At 43.6% G+C, this 26,780-nt stretch overlaps 2 protein-coding genes across 2 annotated transcripts; one reads left to right on the top strand and one right to left on the bottom strand.

Annotated features, from left to right (window-relative positions):
• The first annotated feature begins 1,908 nt into the window (after positions 1-1,908).
• psda (pleckstrin and Sec7 domain containing a) lies at positions 1,909-16,897 on the top strand. Its single transcript, XM_079559516.1, has 19 exons — positions 1,909-2,044; positions 2,919-5,159; positions 5,759-5,861; positions 6,027-6,259; positions 7,287-7,486; positions 7,585-7,822; positions 7,937-8,124; positions 9,620-9,811; positions 9,877-9,957; positions 10,030-10,142; positions 10,322-10,380; positions 10,583-10,672; positions 13,031-13,074; positions 14,038-14,231; positions 14,657-14,727; positions 14,795-14,952; positions 15,069-15,213; positions 15,286-15,420; positions 15,578-16,897. Exons 2-19 carry the CDS (start codon positions 3,027-3,029, stop codon positions 15,848-15,850), a joined length of 4,650 nt encoding a protein of 1,549 aa, XP_079415642.1. The 5' UTR covers positions 1,909-2,044; positions 2,919-3,026; the 3' UTR covers positions 15,851-16,897.
• Positions 16,898-17,887: 990 nt separating this feature from the next.
• On the bottom strand, positions 17,888-26,452 carry nfkb2 (nuclear factor of kappa light polypeptide gene enhancer in B-cells 2 (p49/p100)). The gene is made up of 24 exons (XM_079559483.1): positions 26,380-26,452; positions 26,047-26,097; positions 25,302-25,341; positions 24,725-24,797; positions 24,453-24,493; positions 24,266-24,364; positions 23,601-23,752; positions 23,338-23,453; positions 22,942-23,100; positions 22,755-22,859; positions 22,597-22,682; positions 22,376-22,514; positions 22,146-22,274; positions 21,631-21,813; positions 21,335-21,476; positions 21,061-21,175; positions 20,766-20,973; positions 20,510-20,679; positions 20,289-20,391; positions 20,018-20,184; positions 19,734-19,815; positions 19,313-19,482; positions 18,504-18,615; positions 17,888-18,425 (listed from the first exon to the last, which is right to left on the bottom strand). Exons 3-24 carry the CDS (start codon positions 25,338-25,340, stop codon positions 18,358-18,360), a joined length of 2,658 nt encoding a protein of 885 aa, XP_079415609.1. The 5' UTR covers position 25,341; positions 26,047-26,097; positions 26,380-26,452; the 3' UTR covers positions 17,888-18,357.
• Positions 26,453-26,780: the final 328 nt, after the last annotated feature.

Below are 26,780 nucleotides of genomic sequence, written 5' to 3'. Positions count from 1 at the left end.
ATGCTATTCCATGTATTTATCAACTACCAAAAATACGCAAGGAAGGTGTTCCCCCCGACCCATTGTATCCAGTATAGACTCCATTACCTATAATCTAACTAAACACCTTAAGACCATCTTATGCCCGTTAGTTGGCAACATGGAACACCATGTGGAAAACACAAAGGAGTTTGTGGAGAAGATCAAACACCTCCAGCTTGAAGCAGATGGTCTTTGGTGTTGTATGATGTGTCACAGTTTACATCCGTCCCAACCTCAGAGGCAGATACAGCGGTGAGGAAGAGACTACTTAAAGGCACCACACATCTTCATCTTCATCTAAAACAGGTGTACAGAGGCGCATTTCTTACAACCATCACTCCAGTATCTAGTGGCACAAGTTTGGTGAATACTGTGTACGCAAAATGGATAACATGGAATAAGTCTATTTCATTTTCAAAACCCCCTCTTTGTACTGACCACACACCTAAAACACTGTCTTCTTCAAACCCTGATTCTCAGACACGGCGTTGATGATTTCTTTGAGACTTCTTCTCTCTGTGATGGGCATTTAAGTGTACAACTATCAAATCAGATTCTGCTGCAGTTTCTATCTGTAAAAAAGCAACACTGAGGTGTGTTAATTCCCGGTTTATTCCTTATTTCCTTCAATTTCTACGTTGAAAATTACCAGAATTTGTAATACTATAATTGTAGTAAATACAAAATCGTTTTGCAAATATTCACTGATACGCAAATAGGTCTGCAAGAAAACCCCCCAACATAATTTAGCACATAGCTGCATTGTGAATTTAAACTCTTAATATTAGAATTTTTTTTTTTTTTGCAATTAAAGATTATCATTTCAATTTTTAAAAATAATGTTGGGCATGATCATGACAAGCCAACAACTCAGCGGCCATTTTGAGCAAAATTAAAAAGATCATATCTTTCACAAACTTTGTTGGATTGGAATGGACCCAATAGAGCGCGCATGCACATTCCCGAGCTTTACGTAAGAATATGTAAATGACAGCACTCTCTCAAAAAATGGCTCACCACCTGTGCGTTGAATGGGAGGCGAAAAATGTAGGGTACATTCAAAATGAGCAGATTAGTAGGAGGTCTAAGGCGATGACAAGAAGTGTCCGAATAGGGCTGTCAGTAAGGAAGAAGTTAGGGAAAGGAGCCTGTGTGCTTCCTCTGGTGGTCCCTATTCTAAAGGGACCACCAGAGGTCCCTATGCTAAAGGGACATCTGGTGGTCCCTCATGGCGATTAGGAGCTATGTGCCATCCCATAAGCCACCACCGACATAAAAGTATCGTCCTGCAAAATATTGCGATATATATTGCAAAATCATTACAGTCTTATATACCCCAAGTGTAAAGTTAATGCCATATTATTTTTTTGTTAAGAAATACTGTGTAGAGTGAAACAAAAAGGCAAAATCACAGTTCTGTTTTTCCATTTTATTTATGAAGAAAAAAGGTGAGGGTATAATTACTGAATCTTTGCAGTCCCAATTCTGACATCAATACAATCAAAATAGGTTATTTGGTGCCATGCACATGAAACACTGTTCATCAGTGTTATTAGTTTGAGTCCTGGCTCTGACAATTTGCTGAACGTTTCTCCCTGCTCTTCACCCCCTTTTATGCTGGGCTGTCCCAAAGCCTTACATTTCCATAATACTGTATACTATATATTAATATGTAATCTTTTGTATTGAATTATTGTGTTGGAATTTCCAATCAACAGGTCAGTGGGCATGACTACCTTATTCCACCTTTTATTAAGCCACACAGCCATCTGTCGCTGTTTAGATGGCTAAGGAGGATGTGATTGGTTGGCTCTAAAAGGGGGCGGGGCGGAGGTTTATTTAGTCTGAGGGGGAGAGGGGAGAGGAGATGTGGGGTGGGAGGGATATGTTAAGGTGTAATTCCATGATGAGCCTAAACAAAACTCAAGGAGAGAAGAAGGTTACTAGAGCTGTAAACAGAACATGGAAAGGCTGCCGGACAGACATGAGGCTGTTTCCACGGCAACTACAAGGACACACAAAGGTAAGGCTGTGACCGCGCACACTGTAGGCTGCAATATTATGTCACACTGTAGGTTACAGCATTAGAGAGAACAATATACAGTCAGAGTGATGGTTCAGATCTGTCAGGCTCTTGCTCATGCCACAGACTGGTGCGCCACAGTGTGATGCATGACTCTGGGACAGTTATTCTATATTTGCTTCTATTACTGAACTTTCCCACTTCTGTATTAGCAATAATACAATATTGTGCAGGGCTAGCAGAAGAAAGCTATTGTCTCAGACAGGCGTATTGAATGAGATTCTGAAATCGAAGTAATTTCATTGAAACAGTTTTGCTTTTTTCAAAGTATGTCCTTACTTTGACATTAGATATAGTGTTAATAGTTTAATATAGTGTTCACTTTGTAAGTAAAATATAATATCAAATACTTACTAATGTGTTCTATGCCTAATTGTGTACAATGACAGCGTGAGGATTTATAGCCCTCTGGTGTGAAACATCAAAAGTGCACTAGGGCACCTGTGTGGGCCGAAGTACTGAGTTTAGAGTACTCCTGATATGACATGAGACACTACAGCCGAGTGGTCTGGCTGCAGCTTTCTCTTGTGGTTAAGCTACTTTAACCAGTCTAATAATAGACGACTCAGTCACGTGTTTCACTGCACCTTCTCAACTGTTTACAATATTTAAATCCAACCATTTGACCATTTCTATGGTCCAGGCTGAGGATCTGTTTTATTAATCATATTTATGATATGCATGTGTTATTGTTAAATGATTTGGTACCTAGATGTTTACTTATCAAGCTGTAGATTTAATGCTGGTCTGTGCTGAGCATCACAAAGCTCTATTTACAGTACCACTAACTATGTTGTTCTTTGTGCTGTTGCAGGATAACCCAGACCTGTTGAACCTGACCTTCAGATAAAGGACAGACATGCTGTCATATTTGCATCCAAAACAACAGCTTGACCATTGGTCTCTACAACTCTGAACTCTCATGACGAACTTTGTGTCCAGTATGTCACAGCTGGATAAAGTGCTCCATTTGTATGTGGAGGTGAGGCCTGTGGGAGAGGGCAAAGAGCTGCTCATAGGAGACCACAGGAATAACCTCCGGATGCTTCAGTGTCCTGATGTTCTTCCCCACTTGAAGAGAGAGGTGGTCCATACTAGTCCTAGTCACAGTCCGGATTTCTCTCCAAGAATCCCACATCGATCCAGGGCTTTGAGTCAAAGTTTGCCTCTCTCCAGTTGCTCCTCTAGGCACTCTGTCAACTTTCAGCTTCCACACCAGAGTGATGCCAGGTGTCCCACAACAGCTGCTCGCCGGAGCTCACTGTGTGGCAGTGTGGGACAGTTCTCTGATTTTAACACCCCTGGAATGTCCCATTCTGTCTTGAATGGACCGTATCTTCGTTACAGTGACGGTAATTCCCAGCATCAATGGGTGCCTTCATCGTCTGCAGTTGGAAGGTGGTCTGTTCCCTCCACACCAACCAGTTCTAGAAGGTTTTATGACAGCCATGGTGCAGACGATGAGTATGGGACAACGTCTGTGGTGAGATATGGATATGTAGAAAAAGCCAGCGTCAACACAGGGAGCCAGCGACTTCCTCAGTATCCATATGACACAGACAATCCTTTTCAAAACCATATCAATCTCCAAAAGCGGAACAGTGATCCCGGCTGGCATTATGATCCAGAATACTGCTCGTTTTCTAACCACCCTGTGAACAAGACCCACACCAACCCCCCACAATACAGAAGGAGCGCATTTGAAACTGTGGCCAAAGATGCTACACACAGGACCTCAAGAGAATTTGGACATCCAGAGCTCAAGCGCAATTATGAAGGTTATGGCCATGAAAATGGCAGCATTACCCTGCCTCAACATCAGCAGCCTCCACTCCGTTGGCCATCATCTCCATCGATCAGCCAGAACCAAAAAAAAACTTTGCTTCCCTCCAGGAGCAGCCAGTATGAAGTGACCCGGGCTCAGGGTCACACTGGGGTCACTGCACCACACACACCCCAGCGCTGCCGATCTCCTGCAGCATCTCCATCACTGACTGCCCGTAGGTTTTCCCCTAACGCCCATCAGCCATTAAGCGCAAGCAAACACACCAAATCGAATACTGGGCCACATTTACCTGCAGGAAAACCCACAGACATCCATCACACAGTTTCTTCAAACAACATCCCTACAAACCACGATTGTAGGAATGCCTTCCAGACATCAAGCAAAAATTATCACTATGAAAATGGCAGCACTTCAGTTGCTGAGTGTCGCAAGCTTTCTCATAACCCCAACCAAAGACATAAAGAGCAAACCATAAAAAGTCTTGAAAACGAAAAACGATATGTTCCCTTGTGCTACAGTCGAGGAAAAGGCTTAAATTTTGTTGCTGATGGGAGTAGATTTTCTCAGTCAGATCAGGTGATGATGTCTACCTCCCCAGTGCCTTTCATAGACCCACATATACTGTACAGCACAAGTGCAAATAGGACATTTTATTGTGATAACCGACCAACAAATGGAGGTCATCACTTGCAGAAAGCCCCTCACCATTTGCAACCACATAACCAGACTGATATAAAGGACCTCAGATCACCACAGACTATGGGAGGATATGGCTCTCCCCTTTTATCCCCAAAATGCCTCTCATCCTCAAAATCTTTATCTTTACCATCTAGTTTAAATCACATAGATCCGTTTCTTTGTCCAGAAATACCATTAGACCTTTCTCTGGGTTTTAGTAATGCCCTAAAACCTGAAAACACTGAAAATTACCAGTATCCTTGTGCAGAAAGGAGACTGCACCACCAAGTTTCCCCCAGATCAGTGAGCAGCAGTCCTGATGTCCCCAGGAGGAGTACCCTTGGCCGTCAGCACATCTCTGTTAACAGGACGTCCAAGTGTGAGGCGCAGAGAGGAGAGTACAGTGCTTTCAATGAGCAGAAATGTGAAAGTACAACTTCCAGAGAGAGACAGGAGATGAAGCCTGTGAGGAATACACATCAAAAAGTCTGTCTTTCCAGTACGCCCTCCAGAGGGTTGCGTGCGGATGCCCCCTGCAAGTTGGGTCCTACACAGACGGGCAGCAGCTCAGAAAACTGCAAAAGCACAAAGGTTGGATGGAAATGCCCTCCCCATATAAAGGTCCCTCCCCATGGTTAGCAGTAGCTGGTAAATTAGACGTGTGGTTTTAGAGTCTTAGTAGCTTTTCTGTTAGTCTGTGTGTTAACTGTTGGCTCTTTCCGGCTCCCTCTTAGCACCCAGAGACATCTCAATCCCATAAAGTTAATGTGGATAAATGACAAAGTATTCTAAATTTGTACAGTTTTATGTGTAAACTGAGAATTATGCTGTTTTTGTCCGCATTACTCTGTATCTTTGCTCTTTCTTTGACTTTGGTTATAAAAATAAACCATCCTTAAAAAATGGACTGTACACTCAAAACAAAATCTTTCAATGGCTGCTGTCTTTTTTAACCATGGTAGTGTTCTGTTAAACAAATACCACACATCATGGATCCCTTGGGGTTTTTTTTGGACTGAGTCATGAGACTCACCACACCATTTACTCTGTGTGCTTTGTGAATAAAAACTGAAATAGGTGGCAGCTTTTACTTACCATTACTATCACCTTGAGTTCTTTTTTTTAATATATATATATATAAACTATGTTTATAAGGCTAACTACTGACTAACTATATGTTTGTTGATTAGACAAACCATGTTCTGAGGGGTTCAACTGTGCGGTCGGAGAAGATCGCCAAAGCCAAGTGGGACTTTCTGTTTGGGGCTCCGTCTGAAGAATGCTGTCCTGAAGGTACTGAACAATCTGCATGAGATTAACTATATTTAAAACAGTCCACATTCATCACTTCCATATGCGGCCTCAGCACTCTAACTCTATTTAGAATTGCATAATTTCATTTTGGGAAAAATGTCTGTAAAAAATTCAGTTCAGGACTCGCGGTATGTTTTTGAACAGGTGGTACCTCAGTGGCTCCCAGCAGGCACTCAACTGGCCCTTGTATCCGTGCACCCGGGGACAGGGTGGGGCAGAGGTTATTGCATCACAAAGTGCAGCAGATTGAGGTGGAACTCTTCACTCCTGACTCTCGTGGCTCCAGCTCTGGAATCATCCGCAGAAGTCTGAAGTACTCAGAGACCGACCTGGACGCGGTGCCTCTGCGCTGTTACCGGGAGACGGATCTTGACCAGGTCTGATCTTTTGATTGTCTCATGTATTAATCTGCCTCGAGTCTTGGTCAAAATGTCTGTCAGAGCCTAGAAATCATCATGCCACTGTTGTTTAAAGGAGAGAAGACAGACAAGAATGTAATGGTGCTACAGTTATAGGTGTGTTGCATTAATTTTTAAGCCTTCTTCAGCACATCCCAAAGTTGGGGTTAAGATCTAGATTCTGTGGTGGCCAATCCATGTGTGAAAATGATGTCTCATGCTCCCTGAACCGCTCTTCACAATGTGAGCACGATGAATCCCAGCATTGTCATCTTGGACTGTGCCTATCAGGGAAGAAGATGCACTAACCTGGTCATTCAGGATGTTCAGGTCGTCAGCAGATCTCATTCTTTGGGCTCATAATGTTGTTGAACCTAGACCTGACCAAGTGCAGCAACCCCACATCATAACACTTCAAATCCAGGTGCCGACTTTTTTGGTCAAACAGTGTAGATGAGAAAAGTCACTGTTGTGAACAAAGACTGACAGAGGGAGATTGAGGTCGAGAGAGCACTGAGAAAGTGCAGCCGATAAACATATGGCAGACCATTATACTGTCCCCACCGCTATGGGCTCAGGTCCCTGTGTTCCATCGAGTTGAGCTGCTTCGTTAAGCCAAGATTAAAGTACCTCGCGCACAGGCCCGGATCTACAGGGGTGCATTGTAACCTCTCATTTAGAAATGTTTGCACCTTCAGTTTTTGTGGCACCGCAATCTATTTTAATTGTGATAATCTCTATTTGCACTCTTTTGAAAGCCTAATTCGACTGGCAAAATGTATGAAATTCATCCCCTTTCACCCTGTGCTGTCCTGTTGAATACAGGCTACAGGCCAAAAAGTTCTGAACAAAAACAAAAATTGTGCACTGAGAATGAGCCATTGCTGGTTAAGTGTAAACAAATCACCAACCCTCTGCAACCTATGACTTCTCAACATGTGCATACTGTATATTCAAGGATCTGGATAATGTGACTTGGTGTAAGTGATTGTTTGCTGTTGTGTAGGTGATGCAGGCAGAACAAGAGGTGTTTGAGGAGAATGAAGTCGAGGTCGACTCTGCCTTTGGGAGTGGCCGCAGTATTCTAGGAGCCTCCAGTTTCAGTCCTGAGGATGTAGAAGGAAAAAGGAAGGACTCCAAAGATGAGGGGTCCAGAGTGGGTCCTGGTGGACGAGATGAGAGGGGAATCTCCAGAGAGACGATCAGGTGAGTCAGATACCTGGCTTTGCTGTGTACAGTCCAGGTTCGTGATCATTTAGGGGCCAGGCTTTTGACAGATGTCTGTTGTTATCACTGTTGTCCAGAACTTTGGAGACCGCACCCAACACTCACTGCCCCCTGAAGTCCCCTGTGTCCTTAACCAGTCCACGCTGTTCCTCTGACGGTAACCTGGACTCCTTCAGCCGCCATTTTGAAAGCATCATGGAGTCGCACCGGGCCAAGGGAACATCTTACAGCAGTCTGGATAGTGTGGACGTCCTCACCACTGGGTCCACCTCTGTCTTTACATTTGACCTTCCCACACTCACCCCGGAAATACAGGTATGTGTAAAGGAATCTGCTATTTGTGACCATTAGAGACCATGTTTAACTCTGTTGATGATTTTAACTGTATATTTATCAGGGTCAGTATTTGACAGAATTGTGCTTGTGCAGACACAGATCTCGGACACAGCACGGCAGCTGATGGACCTAAGCTTCGCCCCTTTGTCCTGCCCTCCCCTCTCAGCTGTATCCTCTGAAGTTTCCCCAAGTACTTCCAGGACCCAGGGCCAGGCCACAGCTAGCAAAGACACGGCCCCCAAAGATGGCTTTAAAAAAGTCAGTTCTGCTCCATCACTGAGGTCAGTAATCTGGTACATCTGGTCCTGTTAAATGTGCTGAGGGTTTTTATATAAACACCACAACCTGGGCTTTACATGAGCCTTATTTTGAATATCTTTTTGTTATTTCTCCTGTTATTTCTTTATTGAAGACTGGTTGCAAAAAGTTTAATTGCTGGTCAATGAGTAACTCGCATCCGGACAGAGACAGCTTTTTATTTTGTACAGCATGTCATTCATAAAAGATGTATTTTTGTACCAGAACACATATATTGTGTAGAAATGGGGTCTAACAAAGAGAGGAAGCAGGGAAGGAGATGCAGAGGAAGGACAGAGCAGAGTGGAGCTTGAGGAAGCCCCGCCCTTCCACAACTCGGCACCGGACCGACCAGAGGGGAGCAGAGGCGAGTGGGTCAGCGGGACAGGCTAGAGCGGCCCCTTTCAGGTCTTTAGATCCGCCACTGAATGGACTTGGATTTTGGCCTGGTTTTGTGGTCATCTATGGCTGTTTAATGGCCAGACTCCTGTGTTGGCACATAGGAGTTTTGGAGGAGGACAGAGAGTTGTACACTCCGCTATATCTGGCCTCATACACGTGAGTCTCCTCCAGCTTTTCAATGTTTTCTGAGCAACTGATGGAGCTGGGACATGCTGTTTTTGCTTAACAATGAAGGTGGTCAACTTTTGACCCTTTCAAATCTCTGTTGGTTTCATCTAGCAGAGCAGGCTCCATTCCCTGGTTCATCAGAAAGTTATATACCAATGAAGCTTCTATACTCATACATCTTGGCCTAGTATATTGATTCATTCACTCAAAATAAGCTGAATCCGTACCTAACCGGCTAGATTACCAGCTCTGTGACGGTAGAGAGTGCAGACTACAAACACTCTTTCAGAACGAGCTGAGCTGGGCTTCACTGGGACTGTTCCTGTTGGAGACAAAGGAGAGGAAGTTTGTCCAAACAACTCAATATCACAAATCTGGGTCATCTTTCTATGAACCAGATTTTTTTCATTTCAAATTCTAAATCTTTTTGCTATAGTAATTATATAATCTGTAGCTTTGGAGCTTTATAAAACATGCATTCTTGTTTATATTAATTCATGCCTTTATGGTCTGTGATCAAATTGCTTCACTAAACCGCTGTAACAACTAGCATTAGCATTTAACTGTAATATGTTATATGTTTCCATGAGATAGTCCACATTTTCTTTTTATAGAATTATAATGGCCCATGATAGCACATTATGATGCACATTATGAGCTTTTGCAGATGAACCGAACGTAAAACATAGGTGAATATGAGGAGTCCCTAATAATATAAAGCACACATTTCAGTGAATTTTTGTTTGTTTGTTTATCATTCATTACATTTTAAAGTTTTGTCTTGTTTGCTTGTTTTTATAGCAGCTTCTCTATTTGAAAAACACTGAAAAACACTTGAAAATGCACTGGGCATTTGGATAGAGTTCATAGACAAGCGTGTGTAGAATAAGAGAATCTTGTGTTTTGCAGGGAGCATGTGAAGCGGCCTCCAGAGCTGCTGTACCCACAGGCTGATGTGGCACAGCGTTTGGCTCGCGTGGACAGCATCGACCCTCTGAATGGCATCAAAGCAGACCTGCAGGCTGCCAAGCGGCTTGCCCAGCGCCTCTACAGCCTTGATGGCTTCAAGAAGTCGGACGTTGCACGACACCTCAATAAAAAGTGAGTAAGAGTTAGCGACATCTAATTGTATTTGAGCTGTTTCCATGTTTTTGTTTCTTTTTCAGTAACGAGTTTAGCCGCACGGTTGCTCAGGAGTACCTGAGCCTCTTTGATTTCAGTGAACTCACGATTGACCAGTCTCTAAGGTCAGTTGCCCTCACTGTTTTCACACCTGTTGAATGATAAAGATATATCATTAAAGGTCATTCTATGTGTAGGTTATTTCTGAGGCGGTTGGCTCTGGTGGGAGAGACTCAGGAACGAGAGCGTCTCCTCGCACACTTCTCTCACAGATATATACAGTGTAATCCTCGATGCCTCAACACAGAAGGTGCGTGGCCACTCTCACCAAAAATCCTTTCAATTTCATGACAACTGAACTTAAAAAAGCCAGGATTGTATGTATAGGTAGTATAGTTGGTAAATGTGTAGTATTGGAGTTGGTACAGTTCAGCTTGAAAGTATATCGAGCGAGTTGGGTTGTTTATCCATTTGGTGTCTGCTCCACAGACAGCGTCCACACTCTGACCTGTGCTGTCATGCTGCTCAACTCGGACCTCCATGGAAATGTGAGTCTCTTACTATAGCTCAACACAGAGCTTTATAAAATGGACTAATAAATCCTTTCATGAAGAACCAGTGTCATACATGTGGATAATACTTTATATTTCATAATCAAGTCCTGTTCTAGTCTAGTGAAAGTGTTGTGAACTTAATGCTTAATGCTGCTGTTGTGTGTATGTGTGTGTGTGTGTGTATGTGTGTGTGTAGAACGTGGGGAAAAGAATGTCCTGCAGCCAGTTTATCTCTAACTTAGAAGGGCTCAATGATGGAAAGGACTTCCCCAAAGAGCTCCTGAAGGTACACACTTACAAGACACATGCACCCACACCGGCACATTACATTCACTTATATAGACAGGATAAAATACTTTATTTAACCCCCACCGGAGAAATTTGTGTCTCCAGGAGCCACACATTTAAATGTAGCCACGTAGAAACACACATTAAAAGTTACTAGCGATAGTAATAAGAAAGTGCACATATTCAGACCAAGCTGTGGTATACAGTAGTCTTATACTTGAAGCAGTGAATGATCTCTTAAAGCGCTCTGTCCTGCAGCGCAGGGAAAACAGCCTGTTACTCCCATCAACAGATGCGGCATGCATGACCTTACCTGCTCTCTAATGTAATGCATGTAGGCTGTCTGATAAGGTCATTCACAGTCATTACTGGCTCCACTCCTAAAGGATGAAAGACATTGAGAGAAGCTTTGATTGGCCACTGTAACTTTGAGAAATTGCGCATTTAGAGAGAGAGAGGGAGAGAGATGGAGTGAGGGCGGGGGAGGCGGAACAGAGCCGTCTCGGAGCGAAAAAAAAAAAGCAGTAGTGTTTGTCCAGACGAGGATACCAGTGTTTAACCCGTGAGTCTGCAGCTGTAAAACTGCGAGCTCTGTGGGCGTGTGTGAGTGGGTGCATCTTTGGAGCTGCTGAACCGTTTCCGCGGTAACAAGGATCTGGAGACGAGGGATTCCTTTGGAGTGACACTGCAGCATCCGACCTCAAGCAGTATTTGAATAGACTGTTTATCTGCTGCTTTTAATCTGCTCTGTGTGACTGCTGCACACAGCTGTACTCCATGTGAAGCTTCAGTCCTCACTCCTGAAGAGCTTTCTGTCATCTTTCTCGCTGTTGGCAGCCAGAATTCTAATGCAGCTCTGCAGAGGACCGTGGGACCATTAGTCAACGTCTGATTCTCTGCACCATCACAGCGGGGGCTTTATCTGCCAACTCCTCAACCAAGGCTAAAGGCTTTTTGTGGAAATGATCATTTATAACTAGATTCATAAAAATATTAGTTGTATATAATTAGATAAAATGTTCGGAGTCAACAGCATTCAGTCGACGGATCGCTCCCGCTCCCGCTCTCTGTGTGTGGTTCAGAACCGCCGCAGCTCCAGAGACGCCGACACTTTCAGGAGTAAGCGAAAGCAGCGCTCCTGCTCACTTAAGCCTCTGGCTTTTTCCGACCTGCTGCCCAAGTCCAAGGACCGTAGCAAGAAGGTAACACCTCGCCCAGGACTCTTCCCCAGCCTTAGTTTGGATGATAAGAAAAGTTGAGGATACAGGTGTGCATGAATCAGCGCATTTAGGCTCCTCTGACTGGATAGCATCCAAACTTAAATGAGTCTGTATCGTTTTGTCTCTATTGTATTTGCATGAGTAACATACCACAAGCAGGTCCAGCGAGACTCCATTGCTTTCTCGGTACCAAATGGGCGGAATATTCCTATTCTGCTTTACCCATTGTAGCCGTAAATAGATGGTGTGCATGTGTTTTCTTACATGTTATTTACATCACATTGATTCCTCTAGTTTTGTTGTTGTTACTAGTGCTCTTAAAACATGTGTCGAAGTTTGAGCCAAATATTGTGAGTAGTGATGGTAAATATTTGCTATAATTTGTTTGGCAGTGTGAGCTTAAGCCTTACAGTTCAACTTCAAAGGCTGTCCGTTCTGAATTGTCTGTTTGTTCAGGATGGAAAACTTTAAAAGCCTCATAATAGATGCTATTTTAAAATTACTTTTCTTAAGCATTTTCTAATTGTCCTTTTTCTAAAAAATGGTGTTGCGGTTCATTTATGCCTTCATGCTTGAGTAATCTTACATGTTCATTCTGCTTCCTTCTAAAGAGCTCAAAACACCTGCTCATGTCATTTACATAGAGCATCACAATCATTTTTGCTCTTTTAAATTTGCCTTCATTACAGATCCATTCTTGTCAAAAGCTGTTTTTAGCTTTAGCTGAATAAATGTGACCTGTTTCCAATATTTAAACATAATTTTCTGTACAATGTGAAATGTCAATGTTACGATGTCCTCAAAAAGCTGAAAAAACATAACAAAGGACTTTTCAAATTTAACAAAAAATTCAACACAGTCAAGAGTGCGGGGGTGAGGTGTGACCAAGATTCGCTAAACAGACTTTTAGCACAGAGGTTTAGCACTGAGAAGACATTCATATTTATGCTTGTATTTGTTTCATGTAAAAGGTCACAACATCTACATTTTGACAGTGAAAAGGCAAATACTAACATAAGATTTCTGGTCTGTCCTGAGGTCACATCATTGCAACGTTATTCAAGTAATACCCACAGACCAGTTGGTAATGTGACGAACTGTTTGGCAGCTGACTGTGTTTTGTGTTTGTGTTGCAGACACTGTACACATCCATACGGAGCGAGAAACTGCAGTGGACTATGTGAGTACTTGACACTTGTTTACGCGCCGCTCATGTGATGTTTATGATCCAAACGCGGTGTTATTTTAGCCACTGTTGCCATGGTAACGGCTCCTTCTGTTTCTTCTAATAATTACATGTCAGCATCTATACAGTTGTGAACTCCCACAAGCGAACTCTCTGCACCGATCATGGTTTGTTTCCAATCATGAATCAATTGAGCATATTTAGCAAGTTTACAAAACAAGTGTTCCTTCAAAAATGAAAGCAACTCAAGAAATGCAAAACTATCTACTGTCCTATAACACAGTGTGTGCATTCGTCATAACTCTTATTAGGTCGTAATCGTAATGAAGGTATGCAGTTGTCTTTGGAGATTATTGTAGTTAAAAATATGCAGTGAGCCCGACAGAGCCACCATTTCATTGCGTGCAGCTCTCACGTCTCCACAGACTGGAGCTGGTGCCATCTGTGCCTGGTCCAATCGTCTGCTCCGCTCAGCTGTGGAGCGTTTTCATCACTTTACTCACAGCAAAACAATGGTTCTTTGGTCCAACTGCCCCATGTACTGACTACTGTGTGCATATTTACACAGGGTAAGAAGTAATACTGCACTGCTATAGAGGTTGTCTCAACTTCAGCTCTGATGAGAGAGATTACAGAAATAACATGTGACAAACCAGTGCAGACATACATGCACTCTTCTAACAGAACAGAATAAATAATTAGATAAGACCCCTGGGAAAAATTCAATAATCAAAGTGCAAATCTGAAAACTACATAAAAAGTCAGTTTTGAAGGTTAAAGGTGTCTGTATGGTAATGTGCTAAAAGTCTACCTCCTGTTGGGGATTGCTGGTCTCGTTTTTCATAGAATGTCTTTAGCTTTGTTTGCTGTTCAGTGAAGCAAAATTTGCATGTTGTTGATAGATGAACCATAAAAGTAAAGAGTTTCTCATGTGGACATATTATATGTGTGCTCCAGTGATGAGGAGGATGCTCAGAAGCCTGGGGCCACTATGGCCCCCGATGCTCGGAAAGACTCAGCGTCCCACACACTGAAGCGCCAGGGGCACAGCGAAAACTCTCTGCTCAACATGGCCCAGCAGGCCAAAGAGCAGCTCTACAAGAGCGGACTCCTGGTGCGCAAAGTCCACGCTGACCAGGATGGAAAGAGAAGTAAGTTTAGCCTAAATAAACACAGTTGCCTGACTTGCCCAAATCTAAATATTAAAATAAAAGAGTTCTGACCAGTGGATGTTAATGTTAATGTTAATGTTATTATTGTTGTTGTTGTTATTGTTATTATTATTATTATTATTATTATTATTATTATTATTATTATTATTATTATTATTATTATTATTATTATTATTATTATTATTATTATTATTATTATTATTATTATTATTATTATGTTTTCTTGAAGTCAAATGTTTTGGGATTTGAGGATGCGCCTCATGCATGAGTTGTCTTTATATTGATCCTGAGAAGTAGCAACAGCGTCCCTTGGCTAATGAAACATCTAACTTGATGGGAATCTGGTCAATGTCTATTATGAAAAGAAAAAGAAATGTTGCTGAATGTAGCAATTCTCTCCTCAGCTCCACGAGGGAAAAGGGGATGGAAATCTTTTTATGGCACACTCAAGGGCCTGGTTCTCTACCTGCAGAAGGTATCCGCTCTTCACACACGTGAACAAGTTGTAACTTAACCTTCACAACTGGACCAATGCTGTGCAGGAGGAGTACCGCTCAGGACAGGAGCTGACCCAGGAGGACCTGAAGAATGCAGTGTCCATCCACCACTCTTTGGCTATGAGAGCCGCGGATTACAGCAAACGCGCCAACGTCTTCTACCTGAGGACCGCAGACTGGAGGGTCTTCCTCTTCCAGGCTCCGTATGGCATTTCATTTAAAAACTGTCAATCCCAGTATAAGGCTTATGGACATATTACATATGTCTCAGTAACACAATGGCCACTGTGCATGCATGAAGAGTTGTGTATTTTTGCAGGAGTGCAGAGCAGATGCAGTCCTGGATCACTCGCATTAACATAGTATCAGCCATGTTCTCAGCCCCACCCTTCCCACCAGCCATAGGCTCTCAGAAGAGGTTCAGCCGACCCCTGCTCCCAGGGTCCAATACCAAACTGTCCCAGGTGCATTCTCATTGCAATTTTTTAAATTTTATTACGATTGTAGACTACACTGAAATATGAACGCCTTCACAGGAAGAGCAGCTGAAGTCACATGAAAACCGTTTCCGAGCTGTGTCCTCTGAGCTGGCTGAGCTCATTGCGGACTCTAAGGTGAAAGGTCGTGAGGTGGAGGAGCAGAGACAGCGGCAGGAGTACCTGGAGTTTGAGGTATGCTAACACAAATTGTTATTACATAGGGTTCATGGCACATGGTGAAAATTATGTCCTTGTCTGGTTTCCCTCGTGACTTTCTTACACTACTTAAAATCCAAACATTCGGGTTGAGTTGTGTTTACCACATAGTAAAGTCACTCTTATTCCACAGAAAACTCGTTACGGCACCTATGCCATGCTGATGAGAGCCAAGCTTCAGTTTGGCACTGAGGACCTCTCTGCCTTTGAGAGCCGCCTATTGAGTGAAGGTGGCCTCCAAAGGGCCCACTCCAGCCCCGCCCTGCCCCAGTACAGCTCGTTAAAGGACAAGGGCTCAAGCAGCAGGTCCAAGAGCCTCAAAGTCATTTCCACTCAGACCAAAGAAGAGAGTCAGAATGGGACTAAGCCAGACAGCAAAGCAGAAAGCAAGAATCAAGTATCCTAATGTGAAATGAATGAAGTCATCCATCGTCTGAACTCAATCACACTCCACTAACTTTCATTGTGGAGTCTGACCGGTGCGTTATGCCCTTTCCTTTCTGATTGTGTCAAAGTACCATCTTACTTCAAGTGTATTTTTGACAACAGTGTGGACTCGTGTTACTCATGTTACTGTGACAGAACATGGGACAGATCACTCCACATAGATTTTGTCACTGCCCCAGTGCTCTCCCTTCACCAACATCACAGTAATACTGTCCAGATCCGCTCACATTCACAGCCAACACTTTACTGTGGCTGATCTGAGATCAGTACACGACTTGGACACACTAACCCCCCGGCTGTGGGCACTTTAGTGTTGTTTTCCTGAAGGCTGTTGCCTTGCAAATTTTCAAACCTATATTTGTGTTTGTTGTTTTGTTTTCGGGAGTAACATGTATATTTTGAACATATAGCACTTTAAATTGTTTTTGTGCTTTTTTATTATGTTGTGGATTGTATTTTTCATATTTTATGAACTAGCATCACAGTGCTGTATTATTAGTCTGAGCTGTATCTGTGTGAAATATAATCAGACCCAGTGAAAAGTTTTGCAATGCTGTAGATAAAGTATATCCACTATAATGTACAAAAAGGCTAAAACTCCATAACCAAACGCATTCCTAGCTCCAGTCAATATTCCCAGGAGTATCACTAAGGTTCTTGACTGAGTGCTTGTGTTTTTGTGAGCTCACTCAAAGTATTGTGACATCCTTCCCTCCTCTCTCTGCCGGAGTATTACCTTTACATTTTGGACTGAACAGTACATTCCTGTGAAATTAGCTAATGTTGAATTTCACAAATGCAATTACAAAACATTGACTGATTTAGACTTTGTTTGTGGCAGAGTGGTTAGCAGTTTCGCCTGACTGACTCAGTCTTTCGAGTGGTGCAAAGAGTATTTGTTTGCTGTTTCTCAATTATTTAAGTCCAATCAGGTGTTTATGCAGGTTGGCAGTTTTGGTGACAGAAACATGTAAAGGAAACCTCTGTTCCTATAGTTGTCTGACTTCTGGGATCTGCTGTGGCTGTTGCTCCAAGGGGTTTCTTTGGGCCCGAAACAAACTTTCACCCGGGGCCCCAACCAGCATTTTGACTCTTGTAAATGTAACACGTCACCTTAGCGAATGTGAACATATTTTTTTAACTTGCTCTGTGCAAATTGAGATATTATGTAAAGTTGCCAACCTTGTTTGTTTTTCTCACACCCACAACTTCTCTTCATTAGTTTCCGAGGGTCCCCCGTGTTCCTGTGCTTCTGTACTGTGTTTGATGCAGAGTGTGAGTTGGCAGAGCATCTCTTGTTGTAAACTCTGCGTCCAGGGGGTCCCTTCTGCTGTGGCCGGTTGCTGTTCCTTCCATCAGTATTGTCAGACAGTATACACAGCCATTGTCTGGATGGCTGCTGGATTTGTGGGACTGTGCACAGCCATTGCCACCTGAAGCTGAGAGCTTGTTATGCAGAAGTGTACATGACTTCACATTGAAAAGCCATATCGCAGTTAGCATCGGCTGCGTTTTAGGGTACTTTGATTTAGTATTTTCGAACAAAAACTATCTCAAACCAAGCAATTTATTTATTCTTTCAACCAACAGCGAAAGTTAATATATTTTGGAAATTCTATTTTTTTAGCCTTGTGGTGAGTTCTTGCTGCAGCTGTACATAACGTCCACCTCAAGTTTGGGTTCTTGTATTTGTATCACATCAAAGAATAAACAATATTTGAAATATATAATGTCATAGTTTTCACTTTGTATAATAAACATCAGTTAAATCGGTTGCACAGAATAGTTTTATTTTATAGAAATATTCTCTATCCAAGTAGGAAAATTAAATAGTGATATAATTTCACGGATATGACGCTTTTCTGACACTTCATTCTCATGAATTACTGGTTAACTTTTCTTTTGAATTACACTTTTTACACAACAACAAACCAGAAAAGAGTAGATCTGGTCACCAGGAGGAAGAACATGACAACCAGAAGACAAAGTCAAAGTAACTTGGTATTTTGTTATTACTAAAGCATCAAAAAGTGATGTAATTACTCAATCAAAAAACTTGATTGTAACAGAACATTATCCACAATGTCAAGTTTCTGGGCAATATACTACTGTATATGTGTTTGGGTATTTCTTGTAGAGCAGAGCCTCCTCCACAGAGCAGTCCAAAACTATGAATTCAGTTTCCAAAGACAGAACGCAGAGGTCAAAGTAGTGAGAGAAATATTAAAGGAAGAAACTATTTCAGCGTAACTGTTTCAGTTCATCAAGGTCAGGCAATATTTTGATAAAAGGAAGAACCACAGTCTTTAGATCAATTTAAGTTTCTTTTTGTTCCCCTTCAGAATGATGACTAATTTCTGTGACTTGGTTCAGACGTGAAAGATGGTCTCCAAGAAGCACCACTTCCTCAGCTCCTGTTGTGGTCTTCGGCTCTCTACAATGGCTTGAAATGGAGACTCCAGCCCACTATGAGGCTACTGGCTGTTCCTCATCCTCCATTGCTTGGCTGCCAAAGCCACTGTCCACTGTAGTGTCTGGGGGGAGACAGTGAAGTGTGGTCAAACATGTGGCAGTGATGTGCAGCTTACAGTTCGTGCTGTGTAGAAGCTGACCTGTGCAGTGCTTGTCCTCCCGACTCTGGCTGTCTCTCAGCAGACGCACTCCTTCTGTTACGCCCAGAGACTGAAACGCCTCCATGAGTCCCTCTACTGGACCTCCTCCCAGCTGCAACACACACACACAATGAGAAGCTCTGACATTCACACCATGATGTAGTCCTCCCCTTATTTTATCTCCATCATATGAACATCTGTCATAATAACACAATTCTTAAATGAATTATGTCCGGCTTTGCGGCAGGAATAAATGGGTCTATATGTGACAGATGCTGCAGCAGTGTGAATGAAGCTGAAGAGGTCATTTCAAGCGGGACACAAGTCTATGTTTCCTTGTTTCTGTCAGACAAAAACAGGGCTGGACATCAACAACAATCCAAACCTTGCACAAAACTTCAAAAGCTGCTGATTAACAGTTTCACACAGACTCATGGACGTACTCCAGTACAATCGTGCACATTGGTTTCTTTGAGATGATCAGTGGAAAAAGAAGTGAGCAGAGGACAGGAGGAGAGAGGAGCCAGAGCCATACCGGGCAGCAGCTCTTTGTGTTTCTTCATGATTAACACTTGGAACATTGACTTAATATAAAGTTACAATCTAGGAAATGGGAATAAGCTCCAATATTGTATTTCTAATAAATGTTAATTTATTGGATTTTTTAATGGACTCTAAACTGGGACACATCACAGGACCATACAGCTAAGGACAGGTTTCTCTACGGGGTAATAGAGTTCACCTGAACCCTAACCAGACGAACTCAAAAGGCAAAAGATTCTGAATGAATGAGGAATTCACTAACTCACCTGGTAGTGCTGCAGCAGCTGGCTGCAGGGCGTCGGGCTGTCTTCATACAGGTGAGTTAGGGTCATCATCCCCAGCTTTTCAGCCAGTCTTCTCCAAGGAATGTCCTGAACACTCAGCACCTCCATTAGACGTGTCAGAGTGTCACCGTCCAGGCCAGACTCTACTGATGCTGCAAAAGCACAAGACAGAAATTCAGACTAAATGAATCCTCCGGGAGAAACAAACACACAATGAACCTGATGCATCACACACCTGAATAACCCAACAAATACATAATATATAATAGTAAAAACTGAGGACTGCAGTCAACAGGGAGACTGACATGTTTTCTATGTTGGGTAGATGAAGGGAATACAAAAAGAAAATATTTATTTTGAACATAAATATCAAATCAGTAATGGGCACGGAGCATTTTCTCACCTTCGGAGCTGCTAGGTTTCTTCTTTTTGAAGCTGTGACGACTTGATGCGGGACCAGATTTTGGTGTTAACAGGTTTCTCACCTAAATGCAAGACAAACAGGTGAGCAATTTGTTTAGGTTTTAGGTTTCTTTTTATGCTACCTTAAGACAGCATTGATTTTACTTCCATAAATACTCTACTACACTTTTTTTTTTTAGAAAGACACTAGTATTAGTATTAGCTTTACCGGTAATTTGTTGTCATGTGTCTTTCTAAAAGAATCCATTAAATGCGTGTCTGCACCTTTTGGCATGTGGCCAAGTCCAGAGGAGTGTGTCCTGCTCGTCGTTTGCGGGAGCTGATTGGTTGTGACACTGACTCAGTCTGTTCTCCATCTGCTTCGTCCTGTTCTTCATCAGAGGAAGAACTGAAGTTGAGCGGCTCGTCATTTTCCAGCATTTTATCAGCTCCTTTAAGACAGCACATGCACACTGTTAACTGGTGCAAGGACTCTGTTGTTTAATTGCATCGTACACAATCTACTTTGGATTGTGCACTTGAGATCTATTCACACCTGCAGCGATGAGCATGGAGCACAGCGTCGGCGAGCCCTGGCTCGCAGCAAAATGCAGTGGTGTGTTGCCTCCAAACGTGCAGCTGTTTACATCTGCCTTTAACTGCACACAGATAAAGGGAGGCACAATGACTTCAGTGATGCTCACAGCTCAATCAGTTTGCCAAGAGCCAAGTGGGACCTTTAATGATACAGGTCTGATTTTTTGCCATTTGCCATACCTCTGTGATCAGGGTGCAAGCAACTTTGAACAGGTTTTCGGTTACAGCCAGGTGCAGAGCAGTACAGCCGCTCTTCTGTTCAGGAGCGTTGATCTTAGCACCGCTCTCCACCAGCAGCCGGAGGCAGCGTTCTCCATCTCTCCTGACAGAAAGGTGCAGCGGCTGCAGTCCTGTAAGGCAAAACATTATTTAAATAACTTGTCTGTGATGTTATTCTGACAGTCGGGGCTCTTACTCTAATATTTGAGGATCTTACCGTGATAGTCGGGGGTATTGACCAGGTGAGCGTGCTCCTCTCTGAGGTGGCCCAGCACCACACGCAGCACAGACGTATCTCCACTCAAAGCGGCCAGGTGAACAGCACTCCGACCATCTCTGTCCAAGAGGCTGGGGTCTGCCCCTGCCTTCAGGAGCCAATCGATTACCTTGACCTGCCGCAAGCTAACGGCCAGATGCAGTGGGGTCTGCAAGCACAACAGCAAAGTAAGAACTTGTCTGGTGTGTAAGAGCAATACAGTCATCAATGATCAGCGTTAGTGTGGGGGCTGTACTTGTCTGAGATGGTTGGCTGCATTGATCAGGTGCTGCTGTTGTCCGGTGATGAGAGTATGGAGCAGCTGCTGGACCACTCCACTCTGCTGGTGAATCACAGCCAGATGCAGAGGCCTGGGGGAAAAGCCAAAGCCAACAAGTTTCAGGTTGGGTTATTAAGGGTGAGGCTCAAGATTCAAAGATGGCCTGAGCTTAGTTAAAATTGGGGTTGGCACAATTGTTCTACATGCATACACTCAAGCTTGTTCAAAAGCAATAGCCTATGGTACGCACGTGTCTCCATTGGAATCCTGAATGCCGCACAGGTGCCTCTGGATGGACAGGAGCGTACGGACATCGCCACTGCTGCAGTACTGGAGCAGAGCCGCAGCCGTCTGCCTCGCACTTTGGGACGCTTTACTCTGCAGGCCCACAGCTTCACACAGACAAAGATTTACAAACTTGGATTTACACATATACTGAACAAGATTTCATATGAAATGTCAAGTGCCTTATGAAAGGTAACAGCACTAAATGATTCAGGGTAGTTCTGTTGAGCAAAATGTATCAAGAAACTGTAGAAACTGTACCTATCTGGAAGAGGCGCTGTTGCAATAGTGTGTTGGTTTGTCCCGCAGGTTGCCTTGTACCGTCTTCAGTCTGCTGTGGATCTGAAGGAGTACAGGAGGACATCTGCGTACCTCCTGGATATCCTGTGAAGCCCCCTAATGGGTAGCTCCCTCCTCCGTTCATGTGCTGACAAAACTGAAAACCTGAACAGATCAAAATAAAAGTTAAAATCACTGTTATTGGTAATGTGTACTGCATCGAGAAATATAGTGTAGTGCCCCTTTAAATTAGCTCCATACATTTCAATAACAAAACGTAGAGAAAACAGAATTTGGGAAATTATCATTATTTATTTAACCAGGAAAGTCCCACAGAGATTCAGAATCTTTTTCAAGGGAACTTAAAAAGTACAACTACCCAGGGTGAAGAAAAAAACTTCCCCCAGAAAGGCCACACCACCTGGGATTGTCCATGAGACCTTCTTTCTGTGAGGCAATGAACACTTTGGAGATCCAGCATAATGTCAGCCACCCACCTCCCCCTCCACCAGCTCCAGAGGCCCCGCCCCCAAAGCCTTCAGCGCCACCTCCTCCTCGCCCGCCTCCTCTCCAGTTCTCATAGTGGGGCAAAGGCTTCTGCTTCTTTCTCAGCACCTCCTCTTTGTCTGAAACAGACACACAAACACATCACACCAGAACATACATGCTGAGTGCATGTACTGTAGCTGTGTTTGTGGATAATGTAGAACGCAGGTGCAGTGCAGACCTTGGACCTGGGGGATGTAGGTGAAGTGCTTGGGGTCGCTCCTGTCTCCGGCCTTCTTCCTTTTCAGCTGCAGGAACACAGTGACGGGACGCTCGATCTCGGCGCTGTGGTACGGCGGCGTTTTGAATACAATGGCGTACTGATGGCCCAAACAAGCAGCGAGGGTGAGCACAGAGATCAACTCCGATCATATCACGGGGGTTTTGTGAGTGAGGCCGTACCTGCTTGTGAACATCTGTGGGAGAAAAGTCTCCAAATGCTTCCCACCCACCTTCATCGTCTTCATAAAAGCGGATTTCAATATCATCTGCAATACAATTTTTAAAAAAAATCAATAATAATCAATCTTGGAAGAGCAAGCTCCTTGTATGGCTCTAACCTTTCTGAACTTTGTCACAGAGCAGGAAAATCTCGTCTCCTCCCAGCACCGAGCCGCACGTCTTATCCATCCGAGTGATCTTCAGATTAGAGGCGTTTGGGGATTCTGCAGGCAAATAATTACTTACTTAGAATAATGCTCATCTAAGTTCTGGGGGAATGTCATAGTAAAAGTATCAAAAACTCACTGCTGTCATATATAGGGTTGGATACGACCGGCTTGAGCGCTCTGGTGAAGCCACCGTTACTGTCCTGGAGATATGCTGTGAACTTCAACCTCACAATGTTCAGGTCCATGGTTCGACCAAGCTCCTTGGCCTCTTTCTGACAGGAGATCTCTTCTGCATCTGCATAAAGGCAACAGCGATACATTCAGCTACACTCTACACTTCTTCCTTATTTTTAACTATTATTGCTGATTATGTTTGTCTATATGATGTTTTGTAATACAAACAGGAAATGTGGGAAAACTAATAACGAAATTTTAGTCCATCCCACCAAACAATATCAATCCCTTTTCACTGACAAGGTCAATACAGAGGATGCTGATTGTAAATGAAGCGGGTGCTCACGGCAGCGTGTACCTGTGAGCTGGTGGAGCGCTCCCCCTGTCATTCTCCTCTTCTCCTCCTTCAGTCGTCGGCTCAAGATCTCCACCACACCCTTCTTGGTCACATGGAGGATGCCCAGGTTACTGAACCTGCCGGGACCACATCAGAGTCACACCAACAGCACAAAACTTAATCTGAAAATGTTTCTATTTGAGCACATAGCAGTCTGACACAGAAAAGTACTCAGGTTTATAATACATTTAGGACAGAAATGTGTTGGCTGTGAGTTTACTGACGAGGCGGTGAGGTCGTTGGGCCCGATGTCCAGTGTGCACATGCCGCTCTCATTACAATGGCGTCCCACAAGGCTGTGCGCGTGAACACGAGGGGGGTCCGAGTGCGTGACCAACTGCACATCCACACGAGCATGGCCGACGTAATTATTAATCTATGAAATACATTTCCAGGTTTAGTACAGACGCAAAGCAAAGTGTCCAAACTAAAACCAAATGTTGTGAAATGTTGGAGCAGATTGAAGGTTTAAAGGAATGGGCCATCGTTTTTAAATACTGAGATATGCTACCTTAGCTTAGTCGAGTTGATGCGTACCTGTCTGGTCTTTACGCGTGCCACGTAAAAGAGCACAGACCGCGGCTTTACTTGGAGCGTGTAAAGGCTCACGTAACCATATTTAAATAGGGAAAACATGGAAGAGCTTGGTTGCTTCTAACTTCCCCTCTGTTTGGATCCATAGATGAGAAGAGGAGAGGCTAAATGCTAACGGCGTCTGTGCACTTTTGCGTTTTACGTCTCATTTACGTGACTGAGGGCACGCGTAAAGACCAAACAGCTACATATCAACTCGTCTAAGCTAAGGTAAGAACATATCTCAGTATTTAAAAATGGTGGCCTGTTCCTTTAAGATTGTACATGGTAACAGAAGTAGTCTGTGCTCAAATACCTTGACCGTGGGGTAGGTTCGCCTGTTCTTTTCACTGGAAGCCCCCGGGAGGCCACCGTGGGACGGCCCTTCACACTCATAACGGAAACGAAAGCCCCTCTAATAAAACAAAAAAAACAATAGCAGGTTTACAACAACAACAACTAAACACCTAGAAAAACTGAGCGTTAGTGTTAGTTAGTGTTACCTGTTTTGGTTCCTCTATAATTTGAATGTAAGGACCATGAGCTAAAACACAGACAAAATGATCATTACTTTAATTATTACATTTCAAATTTCCAAATGTTGCATGTGTGCAATCAGGAGGGGGAGGAGGAGGGAGCTTGATTGTTCACTTTTAAAATTTCACTCTCTCTCGCTCCTATTTTGCAAACTTTCAGGTATTATTTAATCAGAGTGAGTCGTTAGTCACTCATGTTCAGTGCGTAAATACGAACAGGACAGATATGTGGGGCTTACCTGTCTCTGGTATATAGGGCTCGGTCTTTATGTCCACTGGAGGAATGTATTCATATGAAGGCATAAAATTGAACTGCAGAAGGAAGCAGAGAGTTAACAATAAGTGGGGTCACACTTGAAAACATCGGATCTGTGTCGTTCAGGCTGTTCGTGAATTGAGTCACTTCAGCGCGCACGGTCTGAGTGATTTCAGAACTGACTTTTGATTTCTAACCATTAATGACAAGTCCCTCGTGGGATTTTTGATGCGAGTTCAGGACAGTCTGCACCCGTCACGTGGAGTTATTTCACAAATGTCAAAAAATTCCACACCTCAAGTCACTTCACAATGAAACTGTGACGACGATGAGCAGCAATGCTATGGAATTGTGTCACTATTCTGATTTTCTTTCAAAAAAACTTTACAAACCACAAGAACAGAGCGGGTAGACATTCTTAATACAGATAATGTGTCTATGATATAGCAAGGGGACACATTTACATTCAAGTCATCATGTATTGTACACACTAAGCACAAGCACAAATTACAAACTAGAAATGTCATAATCCTGCCCCAATCCTTTACTGAGGCACTTACATCATTGTCGTAGATGTTCTGGAGCAGCGCCTCGTTCATCCTGCAGCACACAAGCACAGCATATTCATGTCCTGCTCCAGACCAGACTCAGATCCACTCTGCTCTGACCCCCTGTGACCCCATCCCACCACCAGTGAGGCCATAAGCACTGAAGAGGGCTGCAGTGGCTCAGTGGTTAAACATTCATGCATTGTGTCTTTAGCTACCTCATCCACTTGGCTGTTAGAATGTGCATGCATGCTGAGGGGGGCAGACGCTCTGGGCCTTGTGACAGTAGCAGCAGCTCAAGTCCCAGAGAGTCAATACATAATGACTGAAATTGTACATACTTATTATAAAGCGACTTTGAGCAAGTAGGAAACGCACAATTATGACTTTGGGTAAAACCCCTCCCCTCCTCTTCTCTTCACTTCACTTCCTGGAAGTTTGGCCAAGGAAAACCCCCAGAACTCCAGTTTGTGGGGGGCGGAGCTTCATCCACTGATGTTACTGCTGCATCATAACAGTCCTGATGCACCAAGTGAGGAATATATTGTTCTGAAATTCCCATAACAGTGACTAACAATAGGAGTCTTAAACTAACCTCGGTTCAAGCGAGAAAAGACTGACAGAGCTGCGGATAAGGGAAGTCCCCAGGAAAAAGTCTGTCCCAATAGACACCACTTGTGACCAAACTGAGTGCAGGGGCAAATGTCCCATCACAGAGTAGTAAGATGGTTGACTGAGATAACAGAACAGAAAGTACCTTGCAGTCGTCGTTACTCAGTGTCTCCGGCAGAAGAGTTTCTGTTCACATCTGCAGATGAAAAGTACTTTAACTTTATCAGAGTCAGAGAGAGGCCAACAGGTGGGGAAAGACTTACTGCCTGTCACTATTTTCACACACTTTTTTCCTCAATCTCTGGCACGGATACGCGAAGGTTGTGTAAGTGTTAACCTGAAGCGCTGGGTTATTTGTGATCAAACCCTGACAGAAGTCTCAGTAAACGCAAAACCAGTCAGCGTGCCAGTACCAGACCAGAACAAAGCGCAAAACAGCAGACAAAAGCTCCGTAAACAGGAGTGAGGGGAGTCTTACCTGACAGATGAGCAGCTCCGTGCTGCGCTGTTGTGAATCTGTGGCCTCAGCTCAGGTTCACAGAATCAACATCCGAAACGTTTCATAATAAGAGTAGATGAGTCCCACAGTCAGTGTGGGCGGGGAGCGCTGTTCACTGAGTAGTTTTTTCATTCAGCGCACTTTGATAAACTGATCACTCAGAGCACTACAGAAATGACAGGAATAGTTATGGATCGATCTGCATTGATGCAAATTGCCCATGTCAATCCTATGAAAGGTCTCCGGCCTATTTTACTGTGAAGGCAGATCTTCCGCTGTGTGACAGTGGAAAACCCCGGGACCGAAGGAGGGGCTGGGCACGAGCTGAGGGGGAATTCCAAAACCACGCAGCTCAGGAGCGCGCGGATTGGTCCAATCAA

Source organism: Gobius niger (genome assembly GCF_951799975.1).
Source record: "Gobius niger genome assembly, chromosome: 7".
In the NCBI taxonomy this organism is placed as follows: Eukaryota; Metazoa; Chordata; class Actinopteri; order Gobiiformes; family Gobiidae; genus Gobius; species Gobius niger.
The sequence above is the reverse complement of the archived record's forward strand: the minus strand, read 5'-3'. Positions and strand labels throughout refer to the sequence as shown.